Source organism: Hermetia illucens, chromosome 3 (genome assembly GCF_905115235.1).
Source record: "Hermetia illucens chromosome 3, iHerIll2.2.curated.20191125, whole genome shotgun sequence".
Lineage (NCBI taxonomy): Eukaryota > Metazoa > Arthropoda > Insecta > Diptera > Stratiomyidae > Hermetia > Hermetia illucens.
The window spans coordinates 155,501,067-155,519,846 of NC_051851.1; the positions used below are offsets into that span (position 1 = coordinate 155,501,067).

At 44.6% G+C, this 18,780-nt stretch overlaps 1 protein-coding gene across 1 annotated transcript in view; it reads left to right on the forward strand.

The window, feature by feature from the left end:
• The window catches only part of LOC119652819 (irregular chiasm C-roughest protein), a 626,589-nt gene that overhangs the window by 439,698 nt on the left and 168,111 nt on the right, over positions 1 to 18,780 (forward strand). The window contains exon 10 of the mRNA XM_038057146.1: positions 16,978 to 17,108. Coding sequence (XP_037913074.1) covers positions 16,978 to 17,108 — 131 coding nt within the window. The remainder of the gene's footprint in view (positions 1 to 16,977; positions 17,109 to 18,780) is intronic.

Sequence of the window (18,780 nt, forward strand, 5' to 3'; positions counted from 1 at the left end):
TAGACATTGAACAACTGGTTATAGCTTGCCACATCCTAATGGGATTCAAGGGCAGAGGCTCCTTGAAGATTCGTTTCGGATTAATGGTAATGGATTTTAATGATATCGCTGAACAAATGATGCTTCAAAATTCGTCTATAGGAAGCTTCGTGGAAGCAAACACAGGCAACATTTTCGGAAATTGATCCACGTTTTTGCTCTCTTATGAAGTGGGTAGACACCTTCGACCCAATCAGAGAAGAACGCATGGCTTCAATATACCTAGGCAAACGAATCTTTGGATCTGCACCCGCAAGTTCCGGCCGTTAGCAAAGCCCTGCCTTCTCCACCAGACAACGCATGATCCACATCAAAATGGCCTTTATTATGGAGGTACACATCGAGTGAACTTCTCATGATGAAAATTGCCAAATCTCAGCTACCACTGTGCTGCAGCACCAGAGTACTCTGCAGAATTTCAACGTTGTTCCTGCTAATGCTCCTGATAGGGTACATTACAGCCAACTCATCTACAGATACTAGCACAACGACCTTTGCCTCCCCCAGAAGTATAACATAGATTACCAGGAGCTATAGCAGAATTGACGGCCCTTCCCAATGGACGTCCCGTAAAGCACCATATCTTTATAAAGTCCCATCCGACCAATATATGGTTACTTCTTTACTCCAGCATATGAATAATACAACCAAGCCAATCCATGATGCACAAATCGCCTAAAGAATTAGTTCTCTTCAGATGTAACCTTCGCAATTTGTCCCATAAGTGGGCGTAGTGCTGTCCCCGATCTGTAAGCCGTTCTAGTCCTTTTAGCAGAAAGGAAGTTGGGCTAGTCAGTTGGAAAATTTTTGCCTCGAGATTTCACCTTCGCCTGCCTTACTAAGGATCTCTTCGATATCCCAAAAAGCTGTCGGGAATTCTGGCCTACGCCATTGGTCCATTTCAGGCAGGGCCTGCCTCTTCTTCATTTACTATCAGAGATATTGCCCTTATACACTTTCGGGTGGGATCATCTTCATCCATACGGGTTAGGTGACTCGCCCACCGTAACCTATTGAGACGGATTTTAACTAGGCTTCGGAATCGTCCATCCTCACGTAACGTGTGGCCAAGAGTTTGCAACTGTTAATGCTAAGAACCCAGCTGTCCGAGGAATACATCAGGACTGGCAAGATCAGAGTCTTCTACAGTAGGAGCTTTGACTCTGTGATGAGATATTACGAGCGGAACAGTTTTTGTGAGCTGAAATAGGCTCTGTAAGTTGCCAAAAGCCGTGCACGGACTTCATCGTCGTAGCTGTTATCGATTGTGATTTTCAACCATCGACAGGAGAAATTATCAACGATCTCAAAGTTGCAGTCTCCTATCTTTATTCTTCCAGTTTGACCAGTGTGGTTTGATGTCTTTCGTTGGTTGGTTTTTGGTGCTGACCTTGTCACCATATATTTTGTCTTGCCTTTATTGATATGCAGCCCAAGATATCGTGCTAATCACCGCCTGCTCGATCTGGATGAAGGCAATTTGTACATCTCGGGTCGTTCTTCCCATGATGTCGATATCGTCAGCATAAGCTGGTAGTTCGGTGGACTTAAAGAGGATCGTACCCCTCGCATTTACCATAGCACCACGGATCACTTTCTCCAGGGCCAGGTTAAAGATGACACATGATAGGACATCTCCTTGTCGTAGATCGTTGTTGATGTCGAATGGTCTTGAGAGTGATCCTGCTTCTTTTATCAAGCTCGGCACGTTGGTCAGGGTGAGCCTAATCAGTCTTGTCAATTTCGTCGAGATACCGAATTCCCTCATGGCCATGTATAATTTTGGCTGTGCTTTCATAATAATAGTAACCGTAGGCGCAACAATCCATATTGGATCAGGGCCTTCAAGTGTGTTAGAGCACCTCATTCAAGAACGTAACGGTACACTACAGTACACTGTAGGAGGCAATGTGGTCACCATTGCGCTGTCATAGGCGGCTTTAAAGTCGATGAAAAGATGGTGCAACTGATGCCATTATTCCAAGAGTTTTCCGTAGCTTGCCGCAAATAGAAAATCTTCCCTGTTGTTGATTTGCCTGGAGTGAAGCCTCTTTGGTATGGGCCAATGATGTTCTGAGGGTATGGGGCAACATAGCGGAGAATATCTTATAGATGGTACTCAGCGAAATGATACCTCTATAGTGCACTGTGTGATATCTCCCTTTTTATGTATGAGACAGATAATGCCTCTTTGCCGGTCGTCGATATCCTTCGACCGCGGTGCCTCGGTGACGAATAACTACAAGCGTTTTAGATTTGGAAAGCAAAGTGTTTAAGCGAAGTACCACTCTACCAAGAATACCAGTAACAAAATCGAAGAAGGATGAATTGAAAGAAGATCGCTGGACGACAAAAATAGCAACAACACCGACCGCACATATCCAAGATTAGCAGCAGCAGGAGCTACTCTGGGACTAGGAAAAGGACCCATTCAGAAAAAGTTCGTCAACTTTGAGATCTCCGCCAATGCCAAACATCAAAAAAGATAAAACAGAGGGAAGGTCAATGAATACCAAATGTGAAGGACTATTTAAAAGTAGTAATCTGGCTGGATAGCTGAGTGGTTAGAGCACAAGGCTGTCGTACGGAAGGTCGCGGTTCAAATCTCACTGGTGGCAGTGGAATTTGTATCGTAATTTGGCGTCGGATACCAGTCGACTCAGCTGTGAATGAGTACCTGAGTTAAAATCAGGGTAATAATCTCGGGCGGGCGCAATGCTGACCACATTGCCTCCTAGTGTACCGCTACGGTCTTGAATGAAGTGCTCTAACACACTTCAAGGTCCTGATCCAACATGGATTGTTGCGCCAACGATTATTATTATTATTATTAATCTGGCTGGGAATCATGGAGAGCAAGGCCCTGAAGCAGGCGAATTACCCTTCACACAGTTTGGTGCAAAAATAGTGAAGCTGTCTGAGTTCATCAAGGACAAGCACAACGTGCACCAAGCCATAAAAATATGGTAAGATCTATTAGAGTGGCCTACAAGTCGCAGCAGGAGGAACGAAATTCCAAGGGCAAGTCGAAATCTGTTACCCCAACGGTGCAACAGGCGGCCCAAGTGACACCTAATCGTATTGCAATCAACCTGCCACCAAACAAGAGAGTGCGAGAAAGAGATGTGGATTCTCTGGGAAATCACCAGGCTCCTAAGAGGTAAAAGGAAATACAAATAGTGCCGATAAGCGGAACTAAAAGCACCGAAGAGATAAAGCAGGTCCCCCAAGTGCGAGCTCCGACAATCGACTCAACAAAATCCAAGGGGAATGAAAACGGTGGATAGACCAAGTTAGTTGAGAAAAATGCGTATTCGCCCACAAGCGCTTGTAATCTCCAGCAATAGAAGTTCGTCCTACGCGGAGATACTGAAAAAAGTCAAAGCTGACCCCGGCCTAAAAGATCTAGGCGGAAATGTCAGCAAGATTCGAAGGATCCAAAAGGGTGACCTCATGTTTGAGCTGAAAAAAATCAGCTTGGGGAAAACTGATGGCTTCCGAACTCAGATTAACAACTCACTTGGGGAAAATGAGGTCTATATACAGTGCAAAGATCTCGATGAAGTGACATCCAAAGGAGACATCTGCACTGCCTTGATGGAACAATTCAAGTTGGAGGAACTAAGAGTCTATTGTGAGTTTGCGGAAAGCCTATGGCTGTAGCGATTACCAGTGGACGCAGCGCAGAAGTTATTGGCAGCCGGGAAGGTTCGAATCGGATGGGTTGTTTGCCGTCTGAGAGAGTAGATTTCTCTAAAGAGGTGCTTTAAATGCCTCACGTTTGGTCATTTCGCGAAGGCATGCACCAGCGGCATTGATCGGCCCGATCGATGCAGAAGGTGTGAAGAGAAAGGCCATATTGCCAAAGCGTGTAATAGGCACCCCAAATGCTTACTGTGCGAAGGAGGTGAGAGACGGGATCACTGGTATATAGCCGGAAGTGGTAAATGTCCGAAATTGAGGAAGGCGCTAACTTCAATGAAAAAAGAGGTTCATTCAAATAAACCTCAATCATTGTCGTTCAATATTTACTCGAGCAGATCACATACGAATCCTAGGTGGAAATTGCCATGATTAGCGAACCCTATAGAAACCGTCACGGTGGCGTATGGGTTACAGATTCGACTGGTGGAGCGGCGATATGGGCATGTGGTCGACAAGCCATACAATGTACTGGGGGTCAGATATACAGCGGCTTTGTGTGTGTATGGGGGGTATATGGGGAGGGAGGTATATGGGTACAGCTGTTACGTCCCACCAAGCCTAACACTACCCGAATTCGAGGAAATACTTGACAATTTTGTTCTCGATGTAAGGGGTCGTAGTCTAAGGGTGATTGCTGGTGACTTCAATGCTTGGGCCGGTGAGTGGGGTAGCAAAGAGACAAAGGCAAGGGGCCCGGCTGTTGAAAGCCAGGGAGGTCTCTCAGATCGGCAGTATGGGTTCCATAAAGCCAGATCAACCATGGATGCCATAAAAATGGTTATTGGCTTGACCGAAGATGTAATCCACAGAAAGGGCAGTACTAGCAAATATTGCATAGTAATGACCCTGGATGTGAGAAATGCATTCAATTCGGCCAATTGGAACCTAATACGGGAATCTCTTCCGAAGATTGATATTCCCGCTTATCTTGCAGCTATTGTCAACAGCTATTTAGAAGAACGGAGGCATGACACCAATGACGGATCCCAGGAGTATGTTGTCTCGGCGGATGTCCCACCGGGCTCCGTACTGCGCCCACTGCTGTGGAACATCATGTACAACGATGTACTTAATCTTCCCCACAGTGGTTTGTTACACTGACGATATAGCGCTGGTTACTATCGCAAAGCATCTTAAAGATGTTGAGTTATACTCAAGCGAAGCAATCAGCACTGTTAAATGTTGGTTAGAGAGATCTGGTCTAACACTTGCGGAGGAAAAAACAGAAGCAGTCCACATCACTAAGCCCCGGAAGAGAAATGGCGCCTGTATTAGAATCGGGAATCATATCATCACTTCCAAGCCGACCATCAAATACTTGGGGGTGGTGATAGACAGAAAGCTCAGCTATAAGCAACACGTACAGTATGTTTGCGATAAATCATCTACTACTATTCTGGTCCTGGCAAGGATGATGCCGAACGTGGGAGGACCACGGCATACCTCTATGTTGCTTATAGCCAGGGTGGTGACGTTAATCATACTCTATGCGACCCCACTTTGGAGGGAGGCGTTGCGGATGTCAGTTAATACTAACAAACTGAGTGCAGTCTACAGAAGGAGGAGAATGCTCTGCCTTCAAGCCTGTTTCAGATGATGCAGCATTCATCATCTTTGGAATGATGCCGATTGACATATTGGCAGATGAGATTGTGAACATATTTATAATAATCTCACCCAGTTTCTCACGGGGCGCGGAGGATATCGCCAATACCTGCACATGTTTAAATTGGAGACCTCACCCGACTGTCCAAATTACGATGGAGTCCCAGAGGACCCTGAGCATGTATTCTTCCACTATCCGAGAATTGTGGAAGAAAGGAGGAATTTAGAGGAGACTATAGGAGAGGTAGAAAATCTGGTGCCGAAAATGGTAGCACATTAAGAAAATTGGGATCCAGCCAACTCCATGATCGCATCTATCCAAACCAAACTGCGAAAGGCAGAGGAGAAGAGAAGAGCGCGGTCACGCGTATAGAAGAAAGGTAACTAAGCTAGAATGAGCTGACTCCGCCCCGTGATGTAATACTTTATGGTGGTTCCGCGGGGCAGGGAGGGAGTCGGGGGTGGTTTTAGTGGGTAAAGACCTCACACGCTGGCATGTCGAGACCAGTGTCTTTTGAAGATTTCCACCTATTGAAAAAAAACGTTGAACCGATTTTATCATATAAGGTTTTATTTTGCAAACAAAACCTTAAACATGAAACCAATCATGAAAACAAGCTCACAACCTAAATCTGCTTTTCCAGCTTACCTGAAATCGTAACTAAAAATGTATTAAATTCCGTCATCCCCGTCCACATCAAATCAATTACACTCCCTAAATCTGCCATAAGACCTGCAATAAATGTCGCTACTAATCTATTCCGTTTTGGGGATTACGCAACAAGACACGTCAGTGACTTGACTAAAACTGCTCGAAACGTTTCACAAAAACTTTTTTTCATTTCTTGCCCTCCCCAATCCTCTCATCAAATCCACACTCGAAATATATTTTTCAGATTTTCACATCGTCCTGATCTCACCTCTTGCGTGAATGTCTAAATGAATGAAATTCATAGTATACCGCAGGGAAGTCGTTTGAATCACTTAAGTGATTAACCGCAGTAGTTAAGTCATTATGTAGGGACCCTCGTGAGCCAATTAAAATAGGATTTTGTCATATAAGCGTAAATACATAATAAATAGGTACTAAGCGCATGATGGTCGACGGTGAAGGTCTGGGGCGGTTAAATGTCGCGAGTCATGTTTCATGTATTCATTTTGCATTAGCTCACGGGAAGCCATGAATATATGATGCCTGCAAAGTTCAGCATTTAGTAGATCATTAGTTTAGCACTTGAGCACTATTTGTGGGCGAGACTTTTAACGACACGTTCATAGCAAATCCGGATGATAATAGACCGAAAACACCGCACCTAGTATGATTCAATCTTCTCCAACCATCGCCCCGAGACATAATATCCTGTCATGTCCTAACTCAAACCCTTCCTCAAATTTTCCTGCCAAACTTTAATAGAGTAATCCCATTGTTTTCTTGGGGCACTTGAAGAACTCTATACTTCCGCTGATCCTTTGTTCCGTAATGGAGTCTCTTGTCTGTGGGCGATACTTTGAACAAGAGGCAGAGATGGTGATGGAGGCAGCCAGTCAAACTATTGCGACGGAGTCAAACCAAGCGTATCGGATGGTAACTTTGTATCTAATTGTGCGTGGTGTATTGCTTGAGTGTGGCTGCGTGGATTAGTGTATCTGCATGATTATTCTGCTCGAGCAATTATGACTGAAATTGCTACAATTTCGCTAAGAGTTTCATGTAACTTTCAAGTCAGGATTCGTGCCAAGACTATCCAATTCTATTCCAGCAACGAGTGCTTTCCTAAAATACTTACTCTTCATTTTACCTACTCGAATGAGGCTTGAATTTTCCATATAGGCTGCACCTACGTCCCACTTCCTCCGCTCGGGCGGATACCCAGTTTTATCAGTCCCACTACAGGAATCTATAAAATGTCTAAGCTCGTGCCTCAGAGCCTCAATTGCCTCCCTTGCTTTTGTCGCAATCTTTAAACTTTAATGTGCTCACTTAGACACAACTTTAGTGATGTTGTATGGTAATTTCCTCATGAGGGAACGAAGAGTAAACGACACATACTTACATCAGCATTAAAATGCAAATTCCTTTCTGATAACGTTCGCATCATAAAATTAGTAAGTGTGGATAGATAAAATGAAAATTAGCACGAAAGAGAAGTTGTGTTTCCTGCCGCCAAGCCTCTTGGTAATGGAGGAAAATGGGACTACATCACACCCCCTCATTGTCTTTACCAAAAACATCGCACACGCAACAGCAATTATTTCAGGGATTTCATACAGACAAACTGGAAAAACATTAACTTTTGCATTTAATAGATAGTCGTTAATTATGATACAAAACAAACACGTCTTCAGGTTCATTAATTCAGAGAATTAAACCAAATCGAATTTCGTTCTCTTGAATTTCTTACTTACATACGCACACTTAGTCAGTGCTTTGCTTCCTTTCGTCCTCATTTTCCAGTCGGGTACTCTTGCTCCATAAAGTCTGCCTTTTATGGGTTATATACGATTCCGTTTTCATTAGTCTGGCTCACTTAGATTCGGGTGAACGTTATGGAAGCTAATTAAGACGTAATTTCAATATAACATACTCAGCACTGAATCCTTTAATGAACGGAATAGTCGCACTCTCTTCGTTAGGAGGGAATATTTTCCACCTTCAATAGAACCAGAGCGCCCCCCATATAAAACTACTATCTCCGCACCACTGATTTTCAATCGAACCGGAAAATTCAGGACCCGAACGTCAATACACAACGCGAATTGTTAACAAAATTTCATTTGAAAATAAAGGCCAGTCGTAGATAATCTCCCCTTGCCATCGTTTCTAATAATATCCGTATCCACACCTAAACCGATTAGCCTAATTTCTTTTTGATGACCACAACATTATAGAACGCACTGATTACGTCACACAAAGCGACATTAATTTATCTCACGTTGAACATCCCTGACGTGGAAGGTGGACGTCAGATCCATTGAATAATAGTCCCCATCCCCCGACGGAAGTTAGTCTGTCTGCTTGCCTGACCTACATGTATACCTCCCGGTCATATGTGGCATATCCAGATCCTACACAAAAACTGCTACATCAGCGATTTATATATAAAAAAACCCAACTGTCATCCCAATCATTTGACCCAACATATCCACATATGGGGAAAAAGCGGTTGTGGCGTGCAATCACAACCTCCTGGGTTATGGATTCTAGTTCCACTCCTGATTAATTTGTACAAATGGATAGAACACAGAAATGCTAGCTTGCCGCTGACCAATAAGCGGACAATCTCTAATCATTAATCATATCGTTTTCAAACCAGCGGTAAACCAACATCAGACGTTACCACCACGGACAACACTACCGACAGTGATGACAAATTGTCTAGTCAATTACAATTATTAGCGCGATGTCGACCCTCATGTCTTTGTCTATTTTTCCAACCTCGTTGGACATTAGAATGGATTAATTTATTATCGAATAAGTCAATTGGGAAGGATGTCAGAGCCAATTGAGGTGGGCTGGTTGTGATTGTTGAATGAATAGGATGAACAATGACTACAATTAAATGATTATCCGCAGAATGTGGTTGGAGGTGAATCAATAAATCGCTTTAAATTGAGGGAATGAACTGGAGAATGCAATGTCTCTGGCGTCCAACCGAAAAACGGAAATTATTATATTATCAGGGATTCCTGTTCGAATTTTTGACGAACTAACACTCAGAATAATCAGTGAACTCTCAATATCAACATGCAGTTTAAAGAGGTAAAATTTCTACTTAGCAGAGCGCCCCTTTTATGAGTGCCATCGGGATGTTTTCCAATCATCATCACCAACGATACAACAACCTGCCTCAGCAAAGAACTCCATGCATCCAGCTTTTGCGCCGAAGTACACCGAGTCGATTAGTATCGAACTATTGTGCCCCATATACAGGTTATAGTGTACCTGTTAATCATAGTATCTCAAGCAAGCTTATAACCGTCACGAACTTTACTATATTTCCTATTTCCAGATCTTTCAACTTTGCATCTGGTGTTAAGTATTCTCCCAGATGCATCGACCTACTTTGCGCAAGTGCCGGGCACTGTCCCAGGACGTGTATAAAGGTTTCATCATCCTTTGTACAAAACCTGCTGACAGTGTCCGTAGATATCCCTATCTTCCTTAGATGATAGTTTAGCCGACAGTGACCAGCGAGGTTTAAGCAATCCTTTGTGCGCATGGATTCGTATTACCTAATTAGCACCGTAGACTACTTCGCCCCCGATAGTTCCCTCAACCGTTCCTCTTCATTTCTTAGTGTCATAGCCATGAAAGCATTTCCGATTCCACAGAATAATTCTGGCCCGTGTAAAGACGCCCGTGCTCCCTTTTTGGCTAGTTCGTCCGCTGCCTCGTTGCCTAACAACCCAGAGTATCCAGACCCTGTTGGACGAACCGAGTGTATTCAGTCTCTCAAGGCATTCCCATACCAGTTCACCTGGTTGGACCTAAGTGCCTTGATCGCTGCTCGGCTATCGGTGGGAATAGCAATGTTTCGCCCCCTGCAGTTCCCTTGCAGATTAAAGGAGGCACATTTGTCTATGGCGTATATTTCCACCTGAAATATGCTAGCGTACCTTTTTCTTATCGAACCGAAACCTCGTTGTCATATTATTGCTTGGTATCAGTAATTTGTCCGGATAGCTCAGTGGTTAGAGCACTAGGCTGTCATACGGAAGGTCGCGGTTCAAATCTCACTGGTGGCAGTGGAATTCGCATCGTGATTTGACGTCGGATACCAGTCGACTCAGCTGTGAGTGAGTACCTGAGTCAAATCAGGGTAATAATCTCGGGCGAGCGTAATGCTGACCACATTGCCTCCTAGTGTACCGTTACGGTCTTGAATGAAGTGCTCTAACACACTTCAAGGCCCTGATCCAATATGGATTGTTGCGCCAACGATTATTATTATTATTATTATCAGTAATTCGGGATACCGCCTGGAAAGAATATCAATCTTGCTTCGGTTGAGGCAGCTACCCGTCTCACTGCTACTCCCGATATGTATATGCAGATGAAGAGGGGTTAATTCCAGAAAGGACCTCCAGGGATGCCGCTGGGCATGTCTTCATCGCCCCACTATACACACGCAAGCCAGTCTTTGGAGTTTGTGTAATTCCCTGGCTTGTGTGCTCAGTTCGGCTCTTTCTAGCCAGATTACCGCTCCATAGGAAATCATTGACCTTACTATTGCAGTATATTAATGTAATAATCGTTGGCGCAACAATCCATGTTGGATCAGGGCCTTGAAGTGTGTTAGAGCACTTCATTCAAGAAGGAAATGGTATACTACAGTATACTGTAGGAAGCAAAGTGGTCAGCATTGCGCTCGCCCGAGATTATTACCCCTGATTTGATTCAGGTACTCATTCACAGCTGAGTCGACTGGTATCCGACGTCAAATCACGATACAAATTCCACTGCCACCAGTGAGATTTGAACCGCGACCTTCCGTACGACAGCCTTGCGCTCTAACCACTCAGCTATCCGGACATTGGTATATTGGATTGGGGAAAAAGAAATGTCGTATTCGTGCTCGAATTTTGACGCTTTAGTTAGCATACTGAGAATTATCCGATGTAAGTCAAATATGTGCCTTTTTGTTCGCAGACCAGCTGCCATTTAGAAGGCAACTTCATTATCCCCTTCTTATAAAACAACAAAAAACTCAGACAGCCAGTATTCGCAAGGCTCTTTTGAGGCCAACTTAATAGGACCAAGAGCGTTTTGCATGGACCGGAAGAGATGGTAATCACTTGGTGCCAGGTCCGGACTATACGGTGAGTGCGATAGGATATCCCATCCAAGCTCCCATAGCTTCTGGGGGGGTTGTCAAAAATGTGTGAGGCCGAGCGTTGTCCTGGTGGAGCACAACACCATTCCTATTGACCAATTCTGACCGCTTCTGGTGAATTGCCTGCTTCAAACGGTCGATTTGCTCATAGTTGAGCAACTCATAGCGCAAAGCTATCTATCGCCGTAAGAGCGAAAACTTAAGAGAAGTGGTTGCCCGTGAAGAACGTCAACGCACCCTTAACGAATGGCAACTTTCTTGGCAAAATGAGCCAAGGGGCAAGTGGACTGCGCGGCTCATCGACAAATTAGACCCGTGGTTGAACAGAAAGCACGGTGAGATTGATTACTTCCTTACCCCACTTCTAAGTGGGCATGGAGGTTTTCAGTCTTACCTGCACAAGGTTGGGAAGGCGCGATCTCCTGATTGTGTGTTCTGCAATAGAGTGGCAGATGACGCTGAACACACCTTTTTCTCTTGCGAGAGGTGGAACGGCCTCCGCTAGCAGCTTTATGCAGACACAGGGGAGCTCTCTCCAGACAACATTGTCAGAGAGATGCTGAAGAGCGCTGGCAGCTGGAATCGTATTGCGCATTATGTTCGGGCTCTTCTTACTACGAAGAAGATTGAACTCGACCGGCAGAGGGATCGGACGGTAAGGGGTTCCCTGAACTAACAACTCCCTTCCTCCCCTCCCCTCCCGTTGGTGAAAGGAATTCCCTGACTTGAAGGCTCCCAAAGCCGGGAGAGCGGGAGGGCTAGCCCGAAGTAATGTGTCAAACGGTTCCAGGCTAGTTCTCTGATGACAGGGAGGTGTTTAGTTGGTAGTCCGCCAGCGTACTGTTGCGGGAGTCCAACACTCTGTGCGTAAACGCATTCACCTACCCTACTCCCAAAAAAAAAAAAACTCATAGTGGATGATTCGCTTCCAATCTTACCAAACACACAGCAAAACCTTCCTGGCCGTCATTCCGGGCTTGGCGATAGGTTGGGCCGGCTCACCGCACTCGCAGCACGATCTTTTTCGCTTGAGGTTATCGTACGTGAGCCACTTTTCATAACCAGTCACCATCCGCTGCAAAAATGGGTCGAATTCGTTCCGTTTCAGCAATGCACCGCAGTCGTTGATTCGGTCCAAGAGAATTTTTCCGTGAACTGTTGTGGCACCCAAACATCCACCTTTTTTGGAATCCAATCTTCTGCAAATGGTTCCAAACGGTTTTATGGTCTATACCCAGTTCCTGACCAATCGAGCGAATGCTCACATGCTGGTCTACTTGGATGATTTCGACGATTTTATCGGTTTCTACGACGATTGGCCTTTCAATACAGGGTGTATCTTCGACATCCACTACACCAGAACGAAATCGATCGAACCAACGCTGTGCTGAGCGAATCGTTACGGTATCGGACCCATAAACTTCACAAATTTTTTTGTCTGTGTTCGTTCCATTTTTACCTCTCAGGTAGTAAAACGTAAAATATGACGAATTTCTTGCTTGGTGGACTCCATCTTTGACGCGTCATAACTTGAGACTAAAACTTAGGATCATACCAATATCAATCAGGCACTTGTAGCACACATTGTCATTTTCAAATCGCCGTATAGTATGACACGATGCGATAAGTAGAACACAAGATATGTTTAGGTGTCGCCTATCTATTGACAAAATACGACATTTATTTTTCCCCAACCCAATATATCCAAAGTAGTATCTTCGGGCTTCAACCCTATTTTTTTCTGCTATGGACCTACAAGTCAACAGAGCCCTCGTGGCTTTCCGACAAGTGTTTCCAACATGTGTCTTACGGAGTAATTTTTGGTCTATCTCAATTCCCAAATATTTGACTTCTGTTTCTCGTTTCACCTCCATATTTCGACATGTAATCTTATGGCTCTCAGTTGATCAAGCTTACGTCTCCTAGTGAATGGTACTATGGCGGTTTTGATTGGATTGATCCGCAGTCCCACCTTCCTGCACCAGGCGAGTAACCCTTAGTCCAGTTTGGATTCTATCACCTTCATATTTGCCCCTACAGATTAAAACAATGTCGTCCGTAACCTTGGACTTGTATTCCAGTATTTGGTAACACGTCCTTGAGTGATGTTCATGATGATAGAATTTATGCCTGTCGATACTTCTTTTTGCCTGCTTTCTAGCATTTTGCCCACCCAGAAAGCCAGGGTATTTCCCACTCCTTTACGGATCAGGACATCTTGTATCTCTGTGTGCGATGTGCTGTCGAATGCTCCTTCGATATCCAAAAACGCACACAGTGCTATTTCGTTTGTTTCTATGGAATCCAGTAGTACATCCGTCAGCAAATACAGAGCAGTTTCAGTTGACCGTCCTGTCCGGTAAGCGCGTTGACACTGATATAGGGGATTACGCGTTAGAACGTTAGATCTTTTGCCCGTCTCCATGCCCTTGGTATGTATCCCAGTGCTATGCTCCCCCTTACCGCCCTCAGAAGAGACTCTTAGATAATTCCTAGGCCTCTCTGGATAAGTGCTAGGAAAATGCCATCTACTCTGGGAGATTTCAGTGGTTTAAAAGTTCCCACTGCCCATCTTAGCCTAGCTTCTGAGCATACCTCTTTTGCTAGTTTCCAGTTCTCCTTCCTTCCCCTTCTATTCGTTGTTGGCGTGTCAGGCAGAATGTTGTCGCCTGCCACCGTGGGGTAGGACCGCGGGAAATGAGTTCTGAGAAGCAGGTGTACCCTGTCCCCCTCATTCTCGGTAAATATTCCATCTTCATTTTTCAAACAGACAGAGAATATTCCCCCGTCTTAGGCTACAGCCTTGTACAGCCTGGTTGCTTCTGTGATCTGTTCGATCCCTTCACAGAATTCCCTAAAGCTGTTCTGTTTCGCTTCCCTGATCGCGTTGCTATACGCAGTCAGTGCATTTTTATACCTCCGCCAGTCCCCGGTTTGTTTTGCCCGGTTAAAGAGTTTTCGTACCTCTGTTCTCATTCTGGCTAGATTCTTGTCACACCATGGTACATCCCTTGATGACTTGACTGTCATAGACGGACAGCTGGCCTCATATGCGTCAATGACGATTGTGTAGAGGTTTTCCACCACTGTTTCTAATTCCAGTTCGCTCCTGACGTCACCGCCCCCTTGGAGGTGGGCAATGTTGTGGCTCAAGTGCGTTGCGTAGGGTTGCTAATCCGTTCTCCTGGGATTCCTTATTATTCTCTCTATTTCAAAGTTACCCTCAATGTCGTATCTGATTATCCTATGTCGCGAGGATATTAGCTGAAATCATCCTGAACGCATCAAGAACCACCTCGAAAGCTTGATCGACAGGGAGCAGGCTGGTTTTCGCTCTGGATTCTCTGATATCGACTTCATTAACATCCTTCGGATCACTGTGTAATGTGCGGAATTTAAATCAACGCTCTATCTACTTTTTATCGATTTTGAGAGAGCTTTGGAGAGTGTGAAAAGGGAACCAAAGCGACGTATCATCATCATCAACGGCGCAACAACCGGTATCCGGCCTAGGCCTGCCTTAATAAGGAACTCCAGACATCCCGGTTTAGTGCCGAGGTCCACCAATTCGATATCCCTAAAGTTGTCTGGCATCCTGACCTACGCCATCGCTCCATCTCTGGCAGGGTCTGCCTCGTCTTCTTTTTCTACCATAGATATTGCCCTTATAGACTTTCCGGGCTGGATCATCCTTATCCATACGGATTAAGTGACCCACCCACCATAACTTATTGAGCTGGATTTTATCCACAACCTGACAGTCATGTATCGCTCATAGATTTCGTCCTTGTGTAGGCTACGGAATCGCCCATCCTCATGTAGGAGGCCAAAAATTCTTCGGAGGATTCTTCTCTCGAACGCGGCCAAGAGTTCACAATCTCTTCATGGAGGTAGATCCATGCCCATTACGAAATCAATGCGTTTGTGATCTGAGAGTTTGATTTGAGAGCCGCAATGTCGATGACCTCTCGCCTGATGACGTTGAAGAAAGTGAGTTAATTCCCCAAATTAAAGATCTTCAGATCGGTTCATACCAGATACGTCAGTAGTTTCGATTCTCTTCCATTCATGTTGGAGCTTCCCCATCATATGTGGTGAGCGTTGACATTACATCCTGCTACTACCCCATGCCTTTACTTTTGCCATATTGGGTAGCTCTGATGAACACCATAGTGTCTCTCTATTTCCCTGTTGACTTTTTATGGTTAGCTTAGCCGATGTGGTGTCGCCATCACATAGGTCGTTAACCAAATTAGCCTGGGAGTATTTTGAGAATACCATGCAGGTGCGGGGTCGATCGCTTGCATTGGCATACAACAGGTCAACATGTTTGGAAGTTTAAGCCCCCGACTACCCCATCAAAAACCCACGGTTCTTGTATGAGGTATATCAATGTCTTGCAGCTTTTGATCCGACAACTGCTAAGTGCAGTCGCCACTTTACAATCCTGCAAATTTATTTGGGAACCTCACCTCATCGCTTCAGATGACGATGCCGACGGCTGCACGTCCCCTTCAATGGTTTTAGGAGCCGACGCTTGTAATGGTAACGGTCCCTAGCCCGTAGTAAAACCAGCAGCCCAATTTTTCCCGAATCTTCTTAACCTCGAGTTCGGGAACGCCGTTCCAGAACCCCAGCACCATTTGGGTCTTCTTCTGGAAGCCAGTGGAAGCACTTTTTGAACGATGGAAGCTTAGAGACCCTTGTCAAGGTTAGTGGCGCACCCTCCCAAACATCGTTGAAGGAGGAGCAGTTCTGCTTGAGCCAGTCGTTCGTGTCTTCGTCGGAAAAGTTTAGCCGTAACATTTTACGGTATACACCTACCGACTCAAAGCAAAGCTTAATGCCTTGCGAGGATGCAGTCCTCACAGCTAGGAGAAGTTTCCTCCTAAGCTGTTCACACTGCTCAGTATCGTAACCTGATGGATTAGAGTCGTCATACAGGACCATCGGCTTCGATAGCCTTGACTGCAAATGAAAGCCTAGCCTTTGCCGGCCGACCCCTCTTTGCTGCCTTTTGAGTCGAAGAGTTGGGATCGTCCCAGGACCACTGCCGCTTCGGTTTCCCCTTAGTCGCAAGTGCCCCGAACGATCCTTTCCCCTTAACCTTCGCACATCTCTTGGGTTGCGCGTTAATCGGAGGCGGTTTGCCCGACGGCAGTTCACCCGAAGACGGTTTCGCACATCTCTTGGGTTGCGCGTTAATCGGAGGCGGTTTGCCCGACGGCAGTTCACCCGAAGACGGTTTACCCGGAGGCGGTTTGCCCGAAGGCGGTTTGCCCAAAGGCTGTTTGCTGTCCGTGGACAGGAGCTTACGCATGAGTAAGAATTTAGCCTAAGCAGGTTGCGCCGGTTGGAGCCCGGGGTCAGGAGTACTGACAGAAGCGGACTGCTTCGGCTCAAAAAGCTTGGAATGATGTGAAGTCATGGAAACAAATATTTGTAAACTTCTCGGCGACCATAAAAGAACCGTGTCAAAGACACCGCTACCTACAATTAAATCTAGTCCACTTATGCGTACCTTGAAATGTGAAACAAGCAAAATATGGAGTGCGGGATCACTTTTTTTTATCTTACAGCTCTTTCAAAAGGATATCTACAATTGCTTCCCTTATGAAAATAACAACATCTGCTACTGTTATTGCAAATTGGAAATAGTACATACATTTTCCAGTAAAAGAATGTCAACATCCTTTTTCGTTTTCCCAATTCCACTCTCGAGATTCTCAATGTTTTCTCATCTGCTATCTGAAATATTAAAATCATTTTCATTTCTTCTTCATTATCTTTACAGATCCACCTTTAGTAACATTACGACTAGGATCAACGTTGACTCCGGATGATATCAAGGAAGGGGATGATGTTTACTTTGAGTGTCACGTTCAATCGAATCCTCCGTGGCGTAAGCTCTTATGGTTGCATAATGTAAGTGTAAATGTGTATTTTAATGAGATTGAATATGTGCTGCACACATTAGGTATGCAAAAAAGGACATACATATGCATACGAATGTGTAACAGTTTTTTTTTATTTTCTAAAAGTCGGGAAATGCGCAAGAGGAATTCCTTTTATTGGAAGAAGCAAGTGCGAAAGGTGTTATGAAATTTAAAGTGTAGTTAAAACCCAAATTGTCAAGGATGGAATCCTTATTATGGTAAATTCTTCAGAAAGGGGTACTAAAGGACTTTTATCCTGACGCGTTGGTTTGCTATGTGATTTTCACTCTACTTTCAATTTACCACAAAAGCTTCCAAATTTGCGGTTATTAAAATTGGCTCATATCTTCGAAAAGGAAACTTTGACACTGCGTATGGATCTACACCAAAATAATGAGTATATCTCCGGGAACCCACTCCCAAAAAAATACACCTTAAACCCGAAAAACAGAGAGGATTTTATAGCTTCCAGAAACCATCTACTGCTGAGCGTGTCCCTCACTTACTGGGTTCACTTACCTGGTCGGAGGGCCGTTTACTCGCAACACTTCTTGGTTCACGAGTTCGGGCTTTGGTGACCCTGACAGTTATTGTAACTTTATTTCAATGTCACCATCTATACATATATGTTACCTACTTTATTTAAGAACTATTTCTTAAACTAGTATGGAGCTCTCTCGTGAACGTGACATCTGCGGAACAGCCTTAACTTAATGAAGTTGAGGTCATCAAGTTCGGTGACACCGGTGGCAGAAGTAAACGATCCCTAAACATACATAGAAAAGGTAACAACGAGCATTGAACAATCCAAGTTCTCCCAAGAAGATAGCAAGAAAAACGTCACCGGTAACGAAAAGAGAATTACGCCTGGCTAATTCCGCATTGGATTTCAACTTAATCAGAAATTTTCCTTCAATACGGAATGTGATATTTTGCGGGATCATTTGTCTCCGACTACGTAGAGTCTTCCAAGTGCACAGGGTTTAATGCAGTCAGTGCAGGAGGATCCAGTCGGCTCTCTGTCGACCAAATTTGTTGCGAACGGATTGTTCTTTTATGTGTTCAAGGATAATTTTAGCACTGTGGCATCGGAGCAACAATACACTGTTTATCATAAGGATCTGATGCATGTCCGCACCTATTCGCGAGAGTAGAGTCTGTGAAAAAGTTCTTAGCTCAACCATTTGCTAGGTATCACGGCGCCATCAAGCGAATTTCAACTACAGTCCACAGAGCCGACCTCAGTGGTGGAGAAAAGGACAAGGATTCAAATCAACCGCCTTTGCAATGGATTCTGATAATCCACTATAGCATCCACGGTAAAGCTAGGTTTCTCCTTCATCAATCGAACATCTTTTAATATAATTAATGACTGCCACAATGCATACTCAACTTCAAAGCTATGGTCTACCAGGCCTCCCATTCTACTCAGATCCACTGGGTTCTTCAACCCCGATAACTTCACCACAACTTATCCTAATAATAAGTCCCAAAAAGATTTTTTTCTGCCTTTTGGCTTATTCATTTTGATCGCATATTGGCGATCCCATCAGACGCTACCTCACGTTTCTACTCTACAGAGCAGCTGGACCGGAAGCAGCTACGGATCTAGTTTGCTCGGCTTATTGAATTCAAAACCCGATAGGGATGCGAATTGTTTT